The 17,802-nt window shown below is 41.9% G+C and overlaps 1 protein-coding gene across 10 annotated transcripts in view; it reads left to right on the forward strand.

Annotated features, from left to right (window-relative positions):
* The window catches only part of FGD3 (FYVE, RhoGEF and PH domain containing 3), a 115,276-nt gene that overhangs the window by 73,031 nt on the left and 24,443 nt on the right, over positions 1 to 17,802 (forward strand). For all 10 annotated transcript variants that reach the window (XM_083795948.1, XM_083795949.1, XM_083795952.1 and 7 more), the window contains exons 5-14: positions 2,661 to 2,750; positions 3,936 to 4,072; positions 5,914 to 6,070; positions 10,102 to 10,240; positions 10,970 to 11,028; positions 15,264 to 15,410; positions 15,960 to 16,052; positions 16,522 to 16,601; positions 16,995 to 17,025; positions 17,567 to 17,668. In XM_083795948.1, coding sequence (XP_083652074.1) covers positions 2,661 to 2,750; positions 3,936 to 4,072; positions 5,914 to 6,070; positions 10,102 to 10,240; positions 10,970 to 11,028; positions 15,264 to 15,410; positions 15,960 to 16,052; positions 16,522 to 16,601; positions 16,995 to 17,025; positions 17,567 to 17,668 — 1,035 coding nt within the window. The remainder of the gene's footprint in view (positions 1 to 2,660; positions 2,751 to 3,935; positions 4,073 to 5,913; positions 6,071 to 10,101; positions 10,241 to 10,969; positions 11,029 to 15,263; positions 15,411 to 15,959; positions 16,053 to 16,521; positions 16,602 to 16,994; positions 17,026 to 17,566; positions 17,669 to 17,802) is intronic.

Consider the following 17,802-nt stretch of genomic DNA (forward strand, 5'->3'; position numbering starts at 1 on the left):
GTTCCTTTGCTTTCTCTCGGACTGTGCGGTTGTGTGAGTAGATGTGAACAGAGACTTAAACAAGGCTGTTACCTAAGGAATATAATCTGTGTTTGAATTTGCACATTTGTTTTAATTTTCATTTAGAAACATAGACCATGAAATATCTTGTCCATGGTACCCTGACATACAGCTCAGGCTTTGCTAAAGCTGCCCTTCCACGGCCCAAAATGCAGAAGGGTCAGAGGACCAGGCTGTCTCACATCATTCACTGCATTGACTATTTTACATAAAGTGTTATATCCATTGAAAGGTGAATAAGGTGCAGATTAGTCTGAAAAACGTGCCTGTCTCTGCGCCTGGCAGAAGCAGGAGCTGAAGACGGTCTCTCTTTAAAACGTTCTGCTCAGCTCAAGCTCGTGTTGTGTTCAGCCGCTGTTTGGTATTTCAGCAGATGTCAGCAAGTTTTTTGGAAGTATAAACCGAGCTGCAGATGGTGAAGGTCAGGAGGTTAAAAAGTGCCTGTGCTATGTAAAGATTTACTTTTGAGAACAAATGTATTTGGTTGAAAATAATTATTTTCCAAATTCTGTATTCAAACAAATCAAAGGATGTTCTCGGTGGCTGGCATGCCAGCCTGCTGACATCAGTGCCTTTCATTCAGGCGCCCTGTTCTGCTCGCAGCAAAACTGGCAGATAAATTACTTCTCAGCGAGAGATCCTTGTAGTTAGTGGAATCCTAATGGCCAGCAGTGTATTTCATTATAAACCGTAATATGTCGTGTTTCCCCATAACAGCTTCAAAGCATTGTTGTGCTGTGATTTTTTTTCTCCCCAAATATTAATATATAGCACATGAGTGAGTAGAGCAGGATGTCGTGTAGCACGTTAGAATAGCTTAGAAGAATATTTAAGTTTGCTTGAAATAATTAGAGTAGTGAGGCAGGCCGAGCACACGTCCGGGCTCCTTTGTGGGGCACGTGCAGGTCCCCAGGTCTGTGCGTGGGAAGAGGAGGAGTGCCTTGAAGGAAGGAGCCTGACACTGGTTCAAATCCAGCAAAGCTCTTCGCTTTCCTTCACTTAATACTTGCATCAACTGAGGATGCTTAATGCTAAGTGGTGCCTTGTTTTAGGTAGGGTCTGGTTTGCTGGGATTTATGGCGAGCTTTAAAAAAGCCTTTAAGGTCTTCCCCTTGCACTGCAGTTTGCCTAAATGTGTGTGGGTTTTTTCCCTTTTTTTTTCGTTTCTTTTCTTTTCTTTTCAACTTTGTTTATAATTAAAACAAGATGGCAGCGAAGCAGCTTAAAGAGGGCATTTCACTGACATTTTCTAACAGCTTGGTGGTGGCCAGCAGTGTGTGTGCAACGTGCTAGCACGTACCCGGAGATAGGTGTCTGGGACAGAAATCCCTGCTGCTGCTGAGGGGCCCAGGTGCTTCCTGAGGCGGAAGCAGTGCTTTGTTCTTGATTGCCTTCAGCTGGACTCTTACTCCCTGGATGTGTCCTGTCCTTGCACGAGCCTGGGTGAACCTTTACCAGCTGCTGTGTTGTGTGCTGAAGGGCTCCTGGTGCGCTGCTCAGGGAGGCAGCTCTTGGTCTGAAGCAACACCTCGGTCACTTTCTTTGATGCACTTTAGTTTTCCTGTGGAAGAAATGGTGAATAATTGCAGCAAGCTCATGCTCTCTGTTCCATTAACCGTTTATACATCTCTCTAGCCTCCATCGCAGTCTTTTTTTTCTTTTTTTTTTCTTTTTTTTTTTCCAGCTCCAGTCCATTAAAATTCCCCTACACTTGCTTGACCTTGCTGCCACTTTCCAATGTTTGCATTCCTGAACACAAACCAACCAGCCCTGAGTTTTGGAACCCACTTTCACTTTGATTATAATATAAGCACAGAGTTTGAAGTCTAGACCCTTAAAGGTATCTAGAGTTTGTCAGAAAGCTGCGGTCTGTGTCATACCAATTCACGTACTTTTAAGCCCTTAGAAAGCTGAGAATCTATGGAGCCTGTGTAGCTTTTGGCTAATCTGTGAATAAAGGTGATGCTTCGTTACTAGTTTAGAACTCCAGGCTTTTGAATTAGTCCTTCCTTATTTTATTTTTATAACGGGCATAATGAAAGACTTTGCTGGGTGATTTTGGTTATGTTGCTGGAATTCTTTCCAGGAAATTGGTGGGTGTTTAAAGCTGCACAAAGCTGTTAGAGATATTCCACAGAGAGTAATGCTGCGCTGACCGGGGAGTGAAATCTCCGGCCAAACAGGGCTCTTTTCTAATTTCTATGATTTTTTAGTCACAGGACCTGAATTAAAAATGGAGCCCTGTTGATTTATAATCTGGTGTCTTAGTTATCAAATAGATAAGCTGTATCTCCAAATTTGGATGGTATTTCTGGTTCTTTATAGAAAACCATAAAGAATTAAAATGATATCCTGACCAGCTGTTAAATACGTTCCTAATTGCACTTTCAGAAAATTGCTTTAAAAATGTCTCTAGAGCAAACTGATCCTTCGGTGAGAAATGCGGAGCGGATTCTGAAATGTATTAACCCCATTCACTTCAGGCTTCTGTACTGGCAGGGAATTTGGCCCGCTGAGAAAACGGAAAGGGGAACAGTTGGTGAAAGTTAGGTTCGTAGGAGGAGATGGATTGTCTTATTTGTAACTTTTTTTTTTTTCAGTGTACAGAGCCCCAAAAGCTATTCAACATTGCAAATGAACTGCTCCATACAGAAGAAGCATATGTGAAAAGACTCCATCTGTTGGACCAGGTAACTCAATTTTGAATGAACTATGCTTTGTCTTCAGTTCAGCCTCTGACCTAAAGCTGGATGGTGTGAAAACATGACTTGGTGGTGGGAGATGGAGTTGGCTTGCCAGGGTACATGCTGTGGGGCCCGGAGGTGAGCTTTTGGCCATTGGTTCTCAGAGGTGGAGCCCAAGGGTTAGAAAAAGAGGAATGGGAAAGCAGCAGCCCATGATACAGACATTATAAGCATTTGATTCCTCTCTGAGCATATGTGGAGAAGAAATTATAGGGACACTCAAGGCACCAAAAATGATGAAATCTATGACTGCTCTGCAGAGGACAATAGACTGGATTTGTACTAAAATCAGGCAACAAGGGTCAGCCAGAGTGATTTTTGTTTTTCCCCATTGTGATTCGTAATTGTTTTCTGTCATGTTTACACATGAGGATAAAGTAAAACTAGGATGATGAATCCAAACTTCTTCCCACATAAAATGTTTTGGTGAGTCCACACGGTTCAGACATGTCTATATTTATTTCTATAATGTCTATGTTATGTATTATATAAAGAAAAAAATTCATGAATATTCAGGAAAGAAGTAAAAATGAGGATGAGTAACATTGTTAAGAAAGAAAGAAAGTAATTGGCACCTTGGTAGAAATATTGTTAGAAGCTGTAACGTCCAAAGAGCCCTCTGGCCTCCAGCACTAGGACCTCTGTGGAAAACTTTCCCATGTTTGCTTCGGATGAGCAAAGACTGTTTCGAGACCCTAAAAAACTAGGGAGTGTCTTTCACTTTTGTTCAGTGTAGTTTTTCCTGCAGAGAAACAAAACAAACATGTTTTATTTTGCTTGATGTAAAAGGCAGTAAGAGCTCTTTGGGGACTGGTTGTTCTTTGCCACTTAGCTCCCAAGTACACCAGCTCTCATCTTCTCGGTAGTTTTAATCTGTTTTGACTTACAAACCCCTCAGACTTTTCTAATGGAGGAGTAAGCCCATAACCATAACTCTAACCCCATTTGACAATGGGTTTATGTTTGTAAACCCCCTGAAAATACTCGGAGCTGTGATCCCCAAGGACTGAGTACCAGGAGTCAAAAACTGTAGGTTTGTTCTGAGGCAGTCAGCTTTGTAACGCTGTAACTGTATGCCGGGGTGTGTAGGATTTTTTTAAACTAATGTTGGTACTCTCTTGTCTCACACAGGTTTTTTGCACTAAGTTGTCAGAAGCAGGTATTTCATCTGAAGTGATAACAGGCATCTTTTCAAATATTTCTTCTATCTATTGTTTCCACGGACAATTTCTTCTTCCTGAGCTCAAAACAAGAATTACACAAGAATGGTGGGTAACTGTCATTCCAGTTGTTTTTAAAGTATGTTTTCAAGAAACTATAGTGACCCTAAAGCCTAATCATATTCCAGAGTTCTTAATGGTTTAATGCAGTAGTTCAGATGTCATTTAATACATTGCCATGGAGTCTCTTAAGCCTCTCTCTCTCCTGTAATCTTCCTGAATATAGGAATAGACCTGAGCACTCAACATTTCTAGAGTACTTTGTGAGATTTTTTTTTTGGTCCAAAGTACGACTGGAGCTGTTTTTCTTAGTGTACTTCCACTATTCTAGTTTCATAGTACTATGAAACTGTAGTACTGGGAAAGAAACAAACTGCTTATTTTGGCCCCGTGGATGAAGTATTTAAAAAAAGTTTTCCATCCAAAGAAGGAAAATGCATCATTGTGTCACAGTCTAGACTTTACAGTGTTGGAGACTTCATGAGACACATCAATTTTATATTTAAATTCATTTTGTTATGGTTCTATAAAATTTCATGTTACAAAATTAGCATTATAGCAGCCAATCAAAGGAAAATCTAGACAGATAAGATAGAAGACTTTCTGTCTATAAATCAGTTTATGTCTGTAGTGCACTCATTTCTTTTGCTGTTTTGCACCACAACACTGAACAAGTTTTTACCCAAGCATTTGTTTGTCTTCTGTTCTATGAGATATATGTACAGTGTAACCAACAATATTTATTAAGTTCTTTAAGAAAATAGTATTTTTATTTCAATGAGTACTAATGGTCATATACCAATTAAAATTTGGAAGCTGTGCTAAGTTGTAAATGAGGCTGAAATGCAGTGCTAGGCAGAAAGGTTAATTGTAGGGCAGATGTAGGAACCCACTTGGGAGGATGCACTGGCTGCAAAGAGTGTGCTGCAGTGTAAAGTCCTGATGGTGCTGATGCTGCACCTTATTTCATGTTAAAGTCAACAGAGTTAACCTTTCCAACTGCCCTGAGTGATGAAGGTGAGATCAGAGCTCTCATTTCCCTTGGGAGGGTCCAATCTTCTTCACATAGGTCAGCAATGTCCAGAAGCAATAAAAAACGACCCAGCACCTTTGCACCTGACATATGTCTACAGGAACAGCTGTAATAAAAGGGAAGGAAAACTGGAGAGACTGGAAGTCAGACGAGGGCATGAACTTTTTGCGTGGCTGAAGGGATCTCGTGTAAACAGACTGTAAGGCAGGAGTTCAGTGTGAGAGAAAAGCTGGGGAAAATGGAAAGAAATCTTAGACTGACACTGTTAACGGGACTGAAACGTGAGAAAATTAGACGTGCAGCTCTCGTCATTTACACATCTAGCTCCTGTAGGAGTGCTGCTGCCAAGTGGCCCAGAGGGAACAGACCCAGCTGGGGTCACCTGAGGCCTCCCACGAGAGCCTCTCGGGCTCGGTGCCGTGGGAGGGATGCCCCTGCCAGGTGAAGAGCCGTGGGGCAACTCTGGCATTGTCCACAGCCTGGCTGGCTGTGCCTGCCTCTGAATTTGGAAGAGACAAAGATGTACAGCTACCTCTGCAAAAAGTAGAACGTGTCCCACAGTGTTTTTTTCTGGACAGAGAGTTGGATGTTTCTTTAATAATGTGTAGTCAGTTTGGATCTGAGCTTCACGTCAGAGTGACAGTGGGAACAGAAACATCATCCTTAGCACATCTAGATTAATGTTTAAGTTTTCATCTAGGGTACCAAATAGATTGCTTTAAACTTAACCTAAAGGATCTCAACAGCATGCATGTGTAATTGTGGGAGACAATTGTGAAAGTGTGATAATTTTGTTTACTCTTAAAATAGTATTGATCTCCACAGATTTCTGTACTTACCCTTCTCTTTCCATCAGGAATGTGAACCCACGGCTGGGAGATATCCTACAGAAGCTGGCTCCTTTTCTGAAGATGTATGGAGAGTATGTAAAGAACTTTGACAGGGCAATGGACATGGTGAACACGTGTATGCAGAGGTCATCTCCTTTCAAAGATGTTGTTCAAAATATACAGGTATGTTGTTAATTGGCTTAATATGGCCTTGAGATCCTCATTTAAATTTATTTTATTTCCAGCACACAACATGTTTGTTTTGGTACAAGATAATATTGCTCTAGAATTAAGGAAGAAGGTTTTATTGACAGTCCTTTCTTTTCTTGCTGTGCAACACAGATTTTTCACATAGGTAGCTTTTCTCCCATTCATGTATTTAAGAGGAGAATTGGAAGTTACGGGATGAAACTGAGCTGTTTGCATGGCAATCCTGACTACGTTCAGCTTACTCAGAAATCCTTAATGTGTTCACTTTTTATGTTTTGAAATTAGGAGAATGGGATGAGTTCTCTTCTTGGGGGAGAGATATGGATAGCTTTGTTGTACATTGTGTTTTCTGTTGATATTTATATAGCAGAGGGAAGAAATATCGATGCTTATGGCACAGTTCTGCTGGGGCACTGTTGCCTTTCCCCAGTGAGCCTCCCTACCTTGTGTGCTCCTTAGTGTAGGGCACCCTCTTGCTCTGATACTCAACATATCCATTTGTAAACTCTTCTTAATTTTGTTTCCTTCTTACTAAGTTGAAGTGTCGCTTTTTAGCAAGTTCATTTCCTTTCTGAGCCTGGTGTTTGACTTTGGGCATGTCACCAGCAGCACCTGGCGCAGGAAGCTGTTTGGGTTTCCATCAGCTCTTGCTCTGCTGTTTCTGAGGCTTGTGAAGGGGCTTGCAGCGCTGGAGGACCACAGCTCTGCTGGGGGATGCTTAGCGTGGACTTTCACACGTTCATTCTCACTATATAAAAGCTGTGTGGGGAGGGGGAAGAGCTCTGCTTACGCTGGTGTGTCTGTAAAACCTCTGTCCCCTTTGGACCCCGGGCCAGCTGCAGGAGGATGCAGCAGGCTGCAGGCATCCCTCCGCAGGTGCTGGGAAAGTGCACACCGGCCTCTGGGGGAGGTGAAGGCAGCAGGGAGAGGGTTAAGCTGAGCCGGGAGCGCAGCTGTGCCCTAAATGGGAGCTTGTCGGCTGGCCAGCTGTCAGGAATCAAGTAATCCCCGCGGCAAGCTGGGAGAGGAGAGGCCCTGTGCGGAGGGTCAGGGCTGCCGGCTGACTCAGACAGAAGCTGTGTCTTGGAGGAGCAGAGGGAAGGCAGCAGGAACTGGGAAAGTTCTTCTTCTACCAGACTCTCACTGTACGTGGCCTTTTCTTAACCTTTTTCTGTCTAAATCCAGCCTGCTCTCGCAGAGGCTCTGTGCAGCTAAGTGTGTCTGCTGGCTGGAATTTGAGACCCGGCAGCGCTGGGCCCCCAGGGGCTCCTGCTTCCCTGCGAGGGGCTCCCGGCCCCTGCTTGCCTCCCTGCTGCCCCTGCTCAGCTGTGTCGCCTGCCTGTGACGACTTAGCTGGGTTCCCAGCACACTCAGCGTGCCCTGACCCACGCCAAGAAGGGGCATAGAGGCACAGCTGGGCTCCACAGGGAATCGGGCCTCTTCTATAGCAAGCACTGTAAGAATTCCTGCTTCCTGTGCACATGGGCATTTTGCTGTCTTCAGTTTCGCATCAAACTGCTGCCGTGCCTTTCTGAAGTGTAATTCGGTTTGTAACCGTTCTTCCTGCAGCACAGAGATCTGCCCTCCCCAAAATTCTTCTGTCTCTACACCGCTCGCCACCAGACTGCCAACACAAATGATTCGTGTTAGCTGTCAGGCTGTGAAACACGTCGGCAGCTGGCCAAGCCCATGCATATTTCTCAAGCAGAGTTGTGGCAGGTAGTGTTAGCACAGGCAGTGCTTGTAGGGGTTGCAATTCTGAAGCGTACTGATGACAGGATTTCACTGTAGATTATTCTAGCAGCAGCATCACAGCACCTTCTGCTTCTGTCATGACCGCGGTGCATCCAGCAAAGACTTGACCCAAAGCACTCAGTCTAGTCATCCAACCTATCTCTGTGCTATCAAAAACTACAGGTACTTTTACAGGCAAAAGTTGTCCTTTTTCTCCCCTCTGTCCCCGCTACTCTGGGAACTTCTGTAGCCTGTGTTTATAGAACCAGAGCAGACATTTGCAGTCTGTTAGAAGGTGTGGGTGGGCATAAACTAAACTTTAGCCTGGTGTTCTGCTTGTATTATTCTTACATGCAAATAATTAAACAATTGCATTTAGATTTCAGTGGAGCTGCTATAGGTTTTTCTGTCTGCCCCTGGCACAGGACCACTGCTGCAGGGTTCATACAGTCCTGACTGCTGGCAAGGTATCCAGGACTACATTCGTGTGGCTCCTCTCCTGACCCTCAGCTTTACTTTTCAAAATACCAGTTGCAGCCTGTTGTGATCCTGCAGGAATACACTGTCTACCCAAGCTGTTAATGGAGTAGTTATATAGGCTAAGGCATTAACACTTATTAATTATGCTAACTTAGAGAAAATAAAACCAGACATCCCATAGGACTTGGAAGTGAATGACTGTGACTTGTCAAGTTTACTTTAGCTGCCCTTGAAGATAAACTTACTTTCTGTTTACTTCTCATCCACCTACCAGTGCAAAAACTTGATAGCTGGTAAGTTTATTAGGAGTTTTTTTTTGTAAGTTCTCTAGTTACACCATCAGAAAAGTGCTCTTTTAATATATATTTATGTTTCAGATTCTCATGTGAATTAATTAAACACAGAAAAACATTTATCTTTCCTCTAGTAAAGTCATCTGAATTGTAATGTGAACTCTGTAAAGTTTTGGAAATCACGTAACGTGAAAGTTCTCCTGTTTGGATTGGTTTGTTTTGTGATTGTTGACTTTTACAGAGGATCCACTTGATGTATTAGTCCAACTGACATGAGCCTGGAATGGACTTCTTCCTTTTCTTCCCTATTATTATTCAGTGTTAGGGTTCATCATATTACAGTAATGAAAAGACAATAGAGATTATTATAGTAAGTGGATTTAGGAATATAAACCAAGGGCTAATATGCAGTAGTGCAGTTCTGTGTCTCAGTGCTTCCTGGAATCTCCGATTCTTTCCATCCCAGTTGTGTTTTCTGGGAAACATTGTGCTATAAAACTCTGAGAGATAAATTCACTTAATCTCCTCTAAACAGAAATGCTGTTCACTCCACTACACAGTGGCAAGATATGTTTTTAAAGCCCATTTACATCTTTCTGGAAGGATGGTTAATATTTTTCTATCAGACAGTCATCTTGTTATCTCCAGGCTTTGCTTCAAGAATCGGGCAAGTCAGCAGCGTGTCTTGGGCTGTGATAGTTATGTGGAAGACTACAAATACCTGAAACAAGCACCTTCCTCCGAGAAAAGAATACTGAGATTAGCGTGGTAGATGAGGGGTTGCTTACAGTGGAACAGACCGAGATGTGGCTTCAGTAAGCTGACTTAAAAATAATGCAGTGGAGACGATTGCGTGTGTATGTATTTGGGGTTAAGATGCTGATGAGGGATTCAGGAATGAGGTTGTATCACTCACAAACTTCCTGTCTGCTTTAAAACAAGTTAGTTATTTTTGCTGTGTTTCTCATTTCTCCTCCCCATCCTTATAAATAGAAACATTGCTTTACTTCCTAGGGCTTCTGTGACAATAAGCATACTGCAACACTCAGTGCCATTTCAAGCAGAGTAATTGAGTAATTATTGGGTAACATTTAATGTAATCAGTCTCAAACCAACCCCCTTTCTTGGTCAAGTAAAATGAGAGAATTTGAGGTAGCTACTTCAAAGGTGAGCAGTATATCTGCTGCTTGTACAGTAAGTTCTAGCAAACAGTGTATCCCTGTGGGGTTTCTGATTTTATTTAATCTGGTGGGTAGGGGGAATGCTACCTAGGGCTTTTTTGATCATGTGAAGAATCACAAAATGTAAGATACTGTTGTATATCTGCAGAAAATGTCAGAGATAAGGAACAAAGGTTCACGCTTGTCAGCTCTGATAGCTTGGGAAATTTTCATGTGGTCCTCTAACTATACATGAATGGCCATTTTCCCTTGCTGTTTAACAGCAAAAATGGGACCAAAACCAAAGCCTTCTATGGTTGTTTTCTCTCCGTTACAGAAACAGGAGGTGTGTGGAAACCTTACGTTGCAGCATCACATGCTTGAACCCGTGCAAAGGATTCCCCGTTATGAACTTCTCCTGAAGGACTATTTAAAGAAACTTCCAGAAGAATCTCCAGACAGGAAAGATGCTGAAAGTACATGTAAACTTCTCTCTGTCTAATGAACACAGTAAAATCTTGGAGAATTTTTTCCTTCACGTGTTCAGATACTTTCAACTAGGGTTATGGTAGTAATGGAGAATTGAATTAATCAAATGATTGGCCAGCTTAGTACAAAGGGGTTCAGGATGCTTGTGGAGTAGAGAAGAAAAGAGTTGATAGGTCAGCTCTGGGAATGAAGACAGCTTTAGCGAGTAAACAGTGACAAGGTATTGAAGCTGCTAATGGTAGAACATCTGGAATTTTTATTTAATCCATTGTATGCCCAAAGACAAATACAGGAGGACATCCATGGAATAGTTGGAGGAGGAAAATATGAATGGTCTTAAATATATGTGCTTCCTAGGAAGGCAGGTTAGGCTCTGTTTTTAGGAAGACATTCTTAAAATATGCTTCAGAAGACTTAAATGTGACTACCATTAACTTTAAGAGCTAGACTGATTCCTAGAAGGTAAATCTTTTGTCACACATGTGCTTCCAGGAAAGAAAGATCAAATAATTAGATGCACGTGGACCAGCTGAAAATGCAGAAGTGATTATGTATGTAGCTACTTATAAGCCTTCCTTTTAATTTATGGAAGGACAAAATGTAGTCCTTTTGCAATTTTGCAGGGAAAATGCTAAGCAGGAAGATGAAAAAAAAAAAAGTGCTATTAACAGATGCAGTCTGGAGAAGGTATAACTTGCTACTTTTTTTTTTCACAGAATCACTGGAGCTCATATCTACAGCAGCAAACCATTCAAATGCAGCAATCAGAAAGATGGTGAGTAGAAATCGAGTAATGGAAGCATAATCTGTTGGAAATATTTGCTCGAACTGATAATTCTCCATTGCCACAGGCATAGCAAAGTAAGACTGGAGAGAATTTTCAAATACGATGTGACAGGGTTTAAACAATAGTTGAATATCTGAGTTCTCTTTATCGTAAATGATCCTGTTGTGGTTACCATGGTTTGTTCATCCCAAATTTCACCTTCCTCCTCCTTAAGGGAACATCCATCCTCCACTGAAAAAGGAGACCTTCATAAAATCATTACTTGTTTTTCAATGAAAAATGTTTCAATTCTGTCTATTCATAAGGATAGATTTTTGTGCTTACTGATTTTCATGCTATTTTTAATTCAAGTCCTTTCCAGACTGGAGGTTGTTTTGGTTGAATTTTGCCTTGTTTTTAAATGTACAGAGGGACTAGTGTGTGTCAGTAGCTTTGGTAAGCTTTACTTCTAAAGTTGGGCAGCCTAAGATGGCAGAGATTTTGACGCTTCACTTTAAAACACAAGGTCTGAACTTTTTTTTCCCTGTTTTATTGAGGCCTTTAATGCTGAATGTTAGGGATGTTTTACTTACAGGACTGAAAGTGCACTACCGTTAAAGAAAAAGGACTTCATAGTTACGGATGTTATCCCTTTTGTAGACACAAGTGCCTTGGGAGCTTGCGTATCCCATAGTTCTAAAACACCGCTTATCAGGCTTAACGCTCACTGATCACTCATGGGTTACAAGGTTTACATCCCATTCCATATCAGACCCTTTCTTCCTTGTTCTGTCCTTTCAAAACATTGTTTTTTATCAAGAATCTGTGTAAGAAAGAAAAAAAAAAACCAGGAGGTTCTTTCCTATATTTTTGTCTTCACTTCAGTTTGCTTGCATATACTGCTTCTTCTTTCCCCCATCTTCCCATTCAGCTCTTTTTTTTCTCTTTAAGCCTTATTTTAGAAGCCTGGTGTTTTGAGTCATGCTAGATGTCAGGGCTGTGGAGGCAGCAGGGCACAGCTCTGCCCAGACGAGAGGAAGTCACTGGGTGCCTGTCTGGGGCTGGCGCTCCCTGAGCCACCAGGAGCCCGCCTTTCCTGTGGCTGCTGCTGGGAAGTAACCAGCTGATGTCTGTCTGTTTTCGCTACGTCTCAGTGAAAACCAGTTTCGAAACCATCTATTTCTATTTGAGTCTAGCATGTTCTCTTGATGAAGATAAGTGTCAGTGGAAACTTTTCTGGTTTGGGGCCTCGAACGACAACTCCACAAGTAGCAGCTGTTTTGCTGGGACCTTTGTACAGCAGCTTCACAGGCAGCAGGTAGATGAAGTCACCAGGCAGTTGCTTTCTGTGTTGGATGCTCTTCTAGTAATATGCAAAAAAAAAACACCAAAACAAACCAAAAAAACTATTAGGAAAAGCTGTTATAATAATTTTCTACGCCCTGCTTGCTTACAATGAGAACCTAGAGTCTCGTTGCGTTGATTCTCCTGTAATTAATAGGTTTTGCTTGAGCAGAAGCTCCAAAGAAAATTATCCAAGTAAGAATTTCAGGTTTGACCTCATGGTTTCCCAGCTCCAGCGCACATATCCCACTTTGTTTGCCGTCCCTAGCAGAAGGTGCCCGGGCGTGCTGGGAGGCTGGGGAGGGCGGTGGGCTGCTGGGAGCAATGCAGGGTGAGAGCAGCCCCAGCTGCAGAGCGCGTCCTGTGCACACAAACCTCTGCAGAGCCCCATGGGACAGTGGGAACAGCTGCGTGAGGTCAGAGCCAAACCGAAAGAAAAGCAAATGCTGTAGCAAAATCTCGGAAAGCTAGCAGAGGTTTGAATTAATGTTGGCTGCTTCCTCGTTTTGTGTCAGTGTGAGAAGTAAACCACATTTCCAAAAGTGACTTTTCAAAATATCTTTTCCTAGATGTGCAGGTATCCCTCAGGTTTTGGACCTGCCCCTAGTATCCTAGTTTCTCCCCCCAAAAAGTAGTTTGATAAGTTCAAATTTTCTTTGAATTAGTGGAGTCTCTGGATCATCTTCCAGTTTGTTGGAAAAATCATACTGGCTCTAGGGATTGAGATGACTTCCTTGTTTGTTTTGTGTCTACCACCACCCCACTTCCATTTTGTTTGGCAGTGTGTTTATTTTAAGGGTTTTGTTTGTTTAGTTGGTTTTGTTGGTTTGTTTTGGTCAGATTAATTGTTTAGCATAGAAGCTAGCATGATGTACGTTTATGGTGAAATAAATCAAATGGAGGTAAGTAAGGTGTATGAAAACCTGAAATTGCAGCCTAATCTGAAGACGGATTGAGGTGTTGTTTACAGATGTGTTTGGTCATATTTTCCAAATGTAATTGCATAGATCTCTGTCCTCACTTTCTGACTATTTGCTTGCAGTGCCGTTTGGAGCATATCAGTCCAGCAGGTTGGTTAAAAGCCAAACCTTTCTAAATGCTCTAACTCAGTAGCAAGATTTATGCACCTTTCTTATTCTGACTTGTTAAAGCTGCTGCAGTACTTATTATAGCAGCTGCAAGTGGGTTGCCTTTATCCGTCTGAATGCTGCACAGGAGGGACAGGGGGAACTTTAATATTTAGTTGACTTAATATTAAGTGTAAACGTTGCTTTGCTGAAAGGGGAAGAGTAAACATTTTATAAAGAATTTTGAGAAAGACATAAGGATACTTGAATGATATTAAAACTGTATTTTTAAGTCGATTTAAGCCTATTTCATAAGATGCTTTTTGCCACAGGGGCACCTGGGTAGGACTGCAGCATTCCCCAGAGAGCTGAGGTTTTAGACTCTGCTTATAAATGCAGAATGTGACTGTGCTTCCTGAACGAGACCTACCTGCCATTGTGTCAGCAACAATGCACAATGTGAAACTTCTCAGAAGCTAAGAAATGTTCCTACTGTAGCACAAATCTTAGTCTGAGATGTTAACTGGAAGCTGAATTAATAACTGCAACCTTGGAAACAGTTTGTTAACATGCTGGTTTCCAGTCCTGCTAGTGATTTTAGAGGACCTGATGACATTTCTTCCAATGGTACATAGCTGTTATTGAACAAGAACATCTAAAAATATCAAATAGATTGATACTAATGTGTTGATATCAAAATACTATTAAAGTGATACAATCCAAGTATGAATCATGAGTGACTAAGGCAGGGAAGAGTATGGAAAAGATACTCATTATTTTTTGAAAATGCAAAGCTGTATGACAGAATCACAGAATCGTCTAGGTTGGAAGAGACCTCCAAGATCATCTAGTCCAACCTCTGTCCTAACACTAACAAGTCCTCCACTAAACCATATCACTAAGGGCTACATCTAAACGTCTTTTAAAGACCTCCAGGGATGGTGACTCCACCACCTCCCTGGGCAGCCCATTCCAATGCCTAACAACCCTTTCGGTAAAGAAGTTCTTCCTAATATCCAACCTAAACCTCCCCTGGCACAACTTTAGCCCATTCCCCCTCGTCCTGTCACCAGGCACGTGGGAGAACAGACCAACCCCCACCTCGCTACAGCCTCCTTTAAGGTACCTATAGAGAGCGATGAGGTCACCCCTGAGCCTCCTCTTCTCGAGGCTGAACAACCCCAGCTCCCTCAGCCGCTCCTCGTAAGACTTGCTCTCCAGACCCCTCACCAGCTTCGCTGCCCTTCTCTGGACTCTCTCGAGCACCTCCATGTCCTTCTTGTAGCAAGGGGCCGAAAACTGAACACAGTACTCGAGGTGCGGCCTCACCAGAGCAGAGTACAGGGGGACAATCACCTCCCTAGACCTGCTGGCCGCGCTGCTTCTTATACAAGCCAGGATGCTGTTGGCCTTCTTGGCCACCTGAGCACACTGCTGGCTCATATTCAGCCGACTATCAACCAGTACTCCCAGGTCCTTCTCGGCCAGGCAGCTTTCCAACCGCTCATCTCCCAGCCTGTAGCGCTGCTTGGGGTTGTTACGCCCCAGATGCAGGACCCGGCACTTGGCCTTGTTGAACCTCATACAGTTGGCCTCAGCCCATCGGTCCAGCCTATCCAGATCCTCCTGCAGAGCCTTCCTTCCCTCGAGCAGATCAACACACGCACCTAACTTGGTGTCATCTGCAAACTTATTTACTTACTTATCAGAAGTGAAAGACTGCTTTCTTTCCTTATTTTTCTTTACTTATTTACACATCACAAAAATGATACTGTGAGTGATAGGCCAAGTGGAATATCTTTTATTTAAATTTCTGGGGTTCTGTACTTGCAGGAAAAGATGCACAAGCTTTTGGAAGTCTATGAGCGACTCGGTGGTGAAGAGGATATTGTTAACCCAGCTAATGAGCTCATTAAAGAAGGACACATTCAGAAATTGTCAGCAAAGAATGGCACAGCACAGGATAGATATTTATTCCTGGTGAGTTTTTTGTTGCTCTCTTATTTTCAGAGTTGTGCTGTGAAGTGATATATTTCCAAAGCTTTTACCAACTGAGCTCAGCTACTCCTTCCTCCGAGCAGCAATTTTCATTTGATGTTCTTCCCTTGAGGGTTTCCTTCCTCCTTCCATGCTTGTGCCTTTGCCAATGGCTTGTCAGGCTTAAAGGGGTCTCCTTCCATCTCCCTCTTCAGAGGCTGCGTTTTTGTGAAGTGCCCCTAGAGGGGCATTTCAAGCAGTCCCATGTTGCTGAGTGAGATGGCCAGCTTCTCCAACACCAAGAGAATAGCTCTCACTTGCTCTCAAGGCAGTTGAATTGGTACCTAGGGAGAGATGTGGAGAAAGGGGAAGTGGCGGGATGACATATTTCTCTGTCCACTTCTTTCAAGTAATGATGTGTGAGTCCAACCTACTCATTAAATTTCTTTGAGAATTGCATCATAGAGTAAGACACGCCGGAGTCCTAAACTGTCAAAATGCAGGCTGTGTCCTACATATAACCCCTAAACTTAAATTCTTTCCTTGTTACAGTTTAACAGCATGGTGCTTTACTGTGTGCCAAAACTGAGGCTGATAGGCCAGAAATTCAGTGTTCGAGAGAAGATGGACATTGCAGGATTGCAGGTTTGTATCTCTTCTTTTCGCCATTCATAATATTTACATATGCTTCTACAGTAGATAGTGTCAGATCCCCTCTGAATCCAAAAAATGGAATTGTATGTGTACATAGAAATAAAATTATAAAGTACAGCATTGGATGTCTTTTTTAAGATTTATTATTATCAGATAGTCATCCAAAGGTGAGTAAGAAACTAGTGAGGATGTACATTCTTCGACTGAAAACCTTCCCTTGTCACCTGGCTGATACAGGAGCCACCTTTTTCCCATATTGCTGTAGGGGGAAAGATAGATTTAGGGTTTTTGTAGTGAGATGAGTAATTGTGGAAACAATTCCTTTGGGTTTTCTACCTTTGTTTTGTATTCTGAGTGATCCTTTCAACTCAGCATTTCAAAGAACGACTATATTTGTAAGTTATTAAAATGGTTGAAAGAAGATGGAGACTAGTAAGAAGCTGACATCTTCTTTTTGCAGGTCCAAGAAATTGCCAAGCAAAATGTAGCTCACACATTTTCAATAACAGGAAAAAAGAGATCACTGGAACTGCAAGCCAGGTATGGTGCTTGTTTTGTCTTTTCAGGTTGGTGAATATTATGTACAAATTCAAAATCTAGGATATATGGCTATGCTAGTATGACATAGCTTTAAAACGGAAGCTGAGAAACTGAGATGGTTCATTTACATGTGCAAGACAGTTCATTGATCCTAAGTCAGTGTGTTGATGTTTATAATAGTACTTGTAGATTCCACTGCAGTGATAATTCAAACTTTTTTGGCAGTTACTTGGTAATAATTAAGGTCAATAATTATTAATGATGATTATAAAACAGATAGCAAAGCTAAAATCTTCATGGATATTAAGCTATGAGGATGTCAACAATTGGATTTAATGAAAATACTGAAAATGTAATGTTGATGTTTTCTGTATTTTTCTTTTGTTTTAACAGGACAGAAGAGGAGAAGAGGGAATGGATTCAGGTTAATACAAAAACATTATGATAGGGGGTGGAAATAACCATGCAGTCAGCACCTTCTGTTTTTGAAATGATCTTTCAGGGGTTTCTGTATCAGTGAGGCTCTGTGAGGAAGCTGAGTAGTCCAATGTGGAAAAGATGTTTGTGGAGAATCTAGTGCTCCAGTCAGGGTCCCACTGCTGACCCACCATGCCTTGAGTGGATCAAAAAGAGGCTTTGAATGGCTTCCCATTTCCTGCAGTCCTCGAGTGCAGTGAAAGAAGAGAGTGAAAAGTCAGAGATTAGCTTGTATATTCTTGAAGTCTGACTTGTACGAAACACTAAGAATATTCCTAGTTTTTAAGTTAATGGTATTGAAATAACAATGCCATTCTTAGTTGTTAAGGTTTTAAAATTCTGATTTCTTCTCTACAAATGTAAGGGTTTTTCACTAAAATGACGACCCTAAGGATTTTCCTGTAAGAATTTTTGTATGTTTTTGAGTATGAATTTTTCCAAGACTTCTTTAGTGAAACTTCTCATCTTCACTGGAATTTTTGTTTCAGGTTATTCAAGCAACAATTGAAAAGCACAAACAGAACAGTGAAACATTTAGAGCTTTCAATAGCTCTTTTTCTCAAGATGAGGACCATCTTCCTGATTCATCAGTAAGTTTGGGTGCTTAATTCTCCTTCTGTGCTATAACAGTTTTAGTGACAGTTAAAGTAGGCTTACACAGCTAACTTTAAAATACAGTAGTCTTATTTTATTTTTTACATTACAGTCAGCTCCGTTTCTCTGG

The sequence above is a fragment of the Anser anser genome (assembly GCF_964211835.1).
Source record: "Anser anser genome assembly, chromosome: 12".
Taxonomy (NCBI): domain Eukaryota; kingdom Metazoa; phylum Chordata; class Aves; order Anseriformes; family Anatidae; genus Anser; species Anser anser.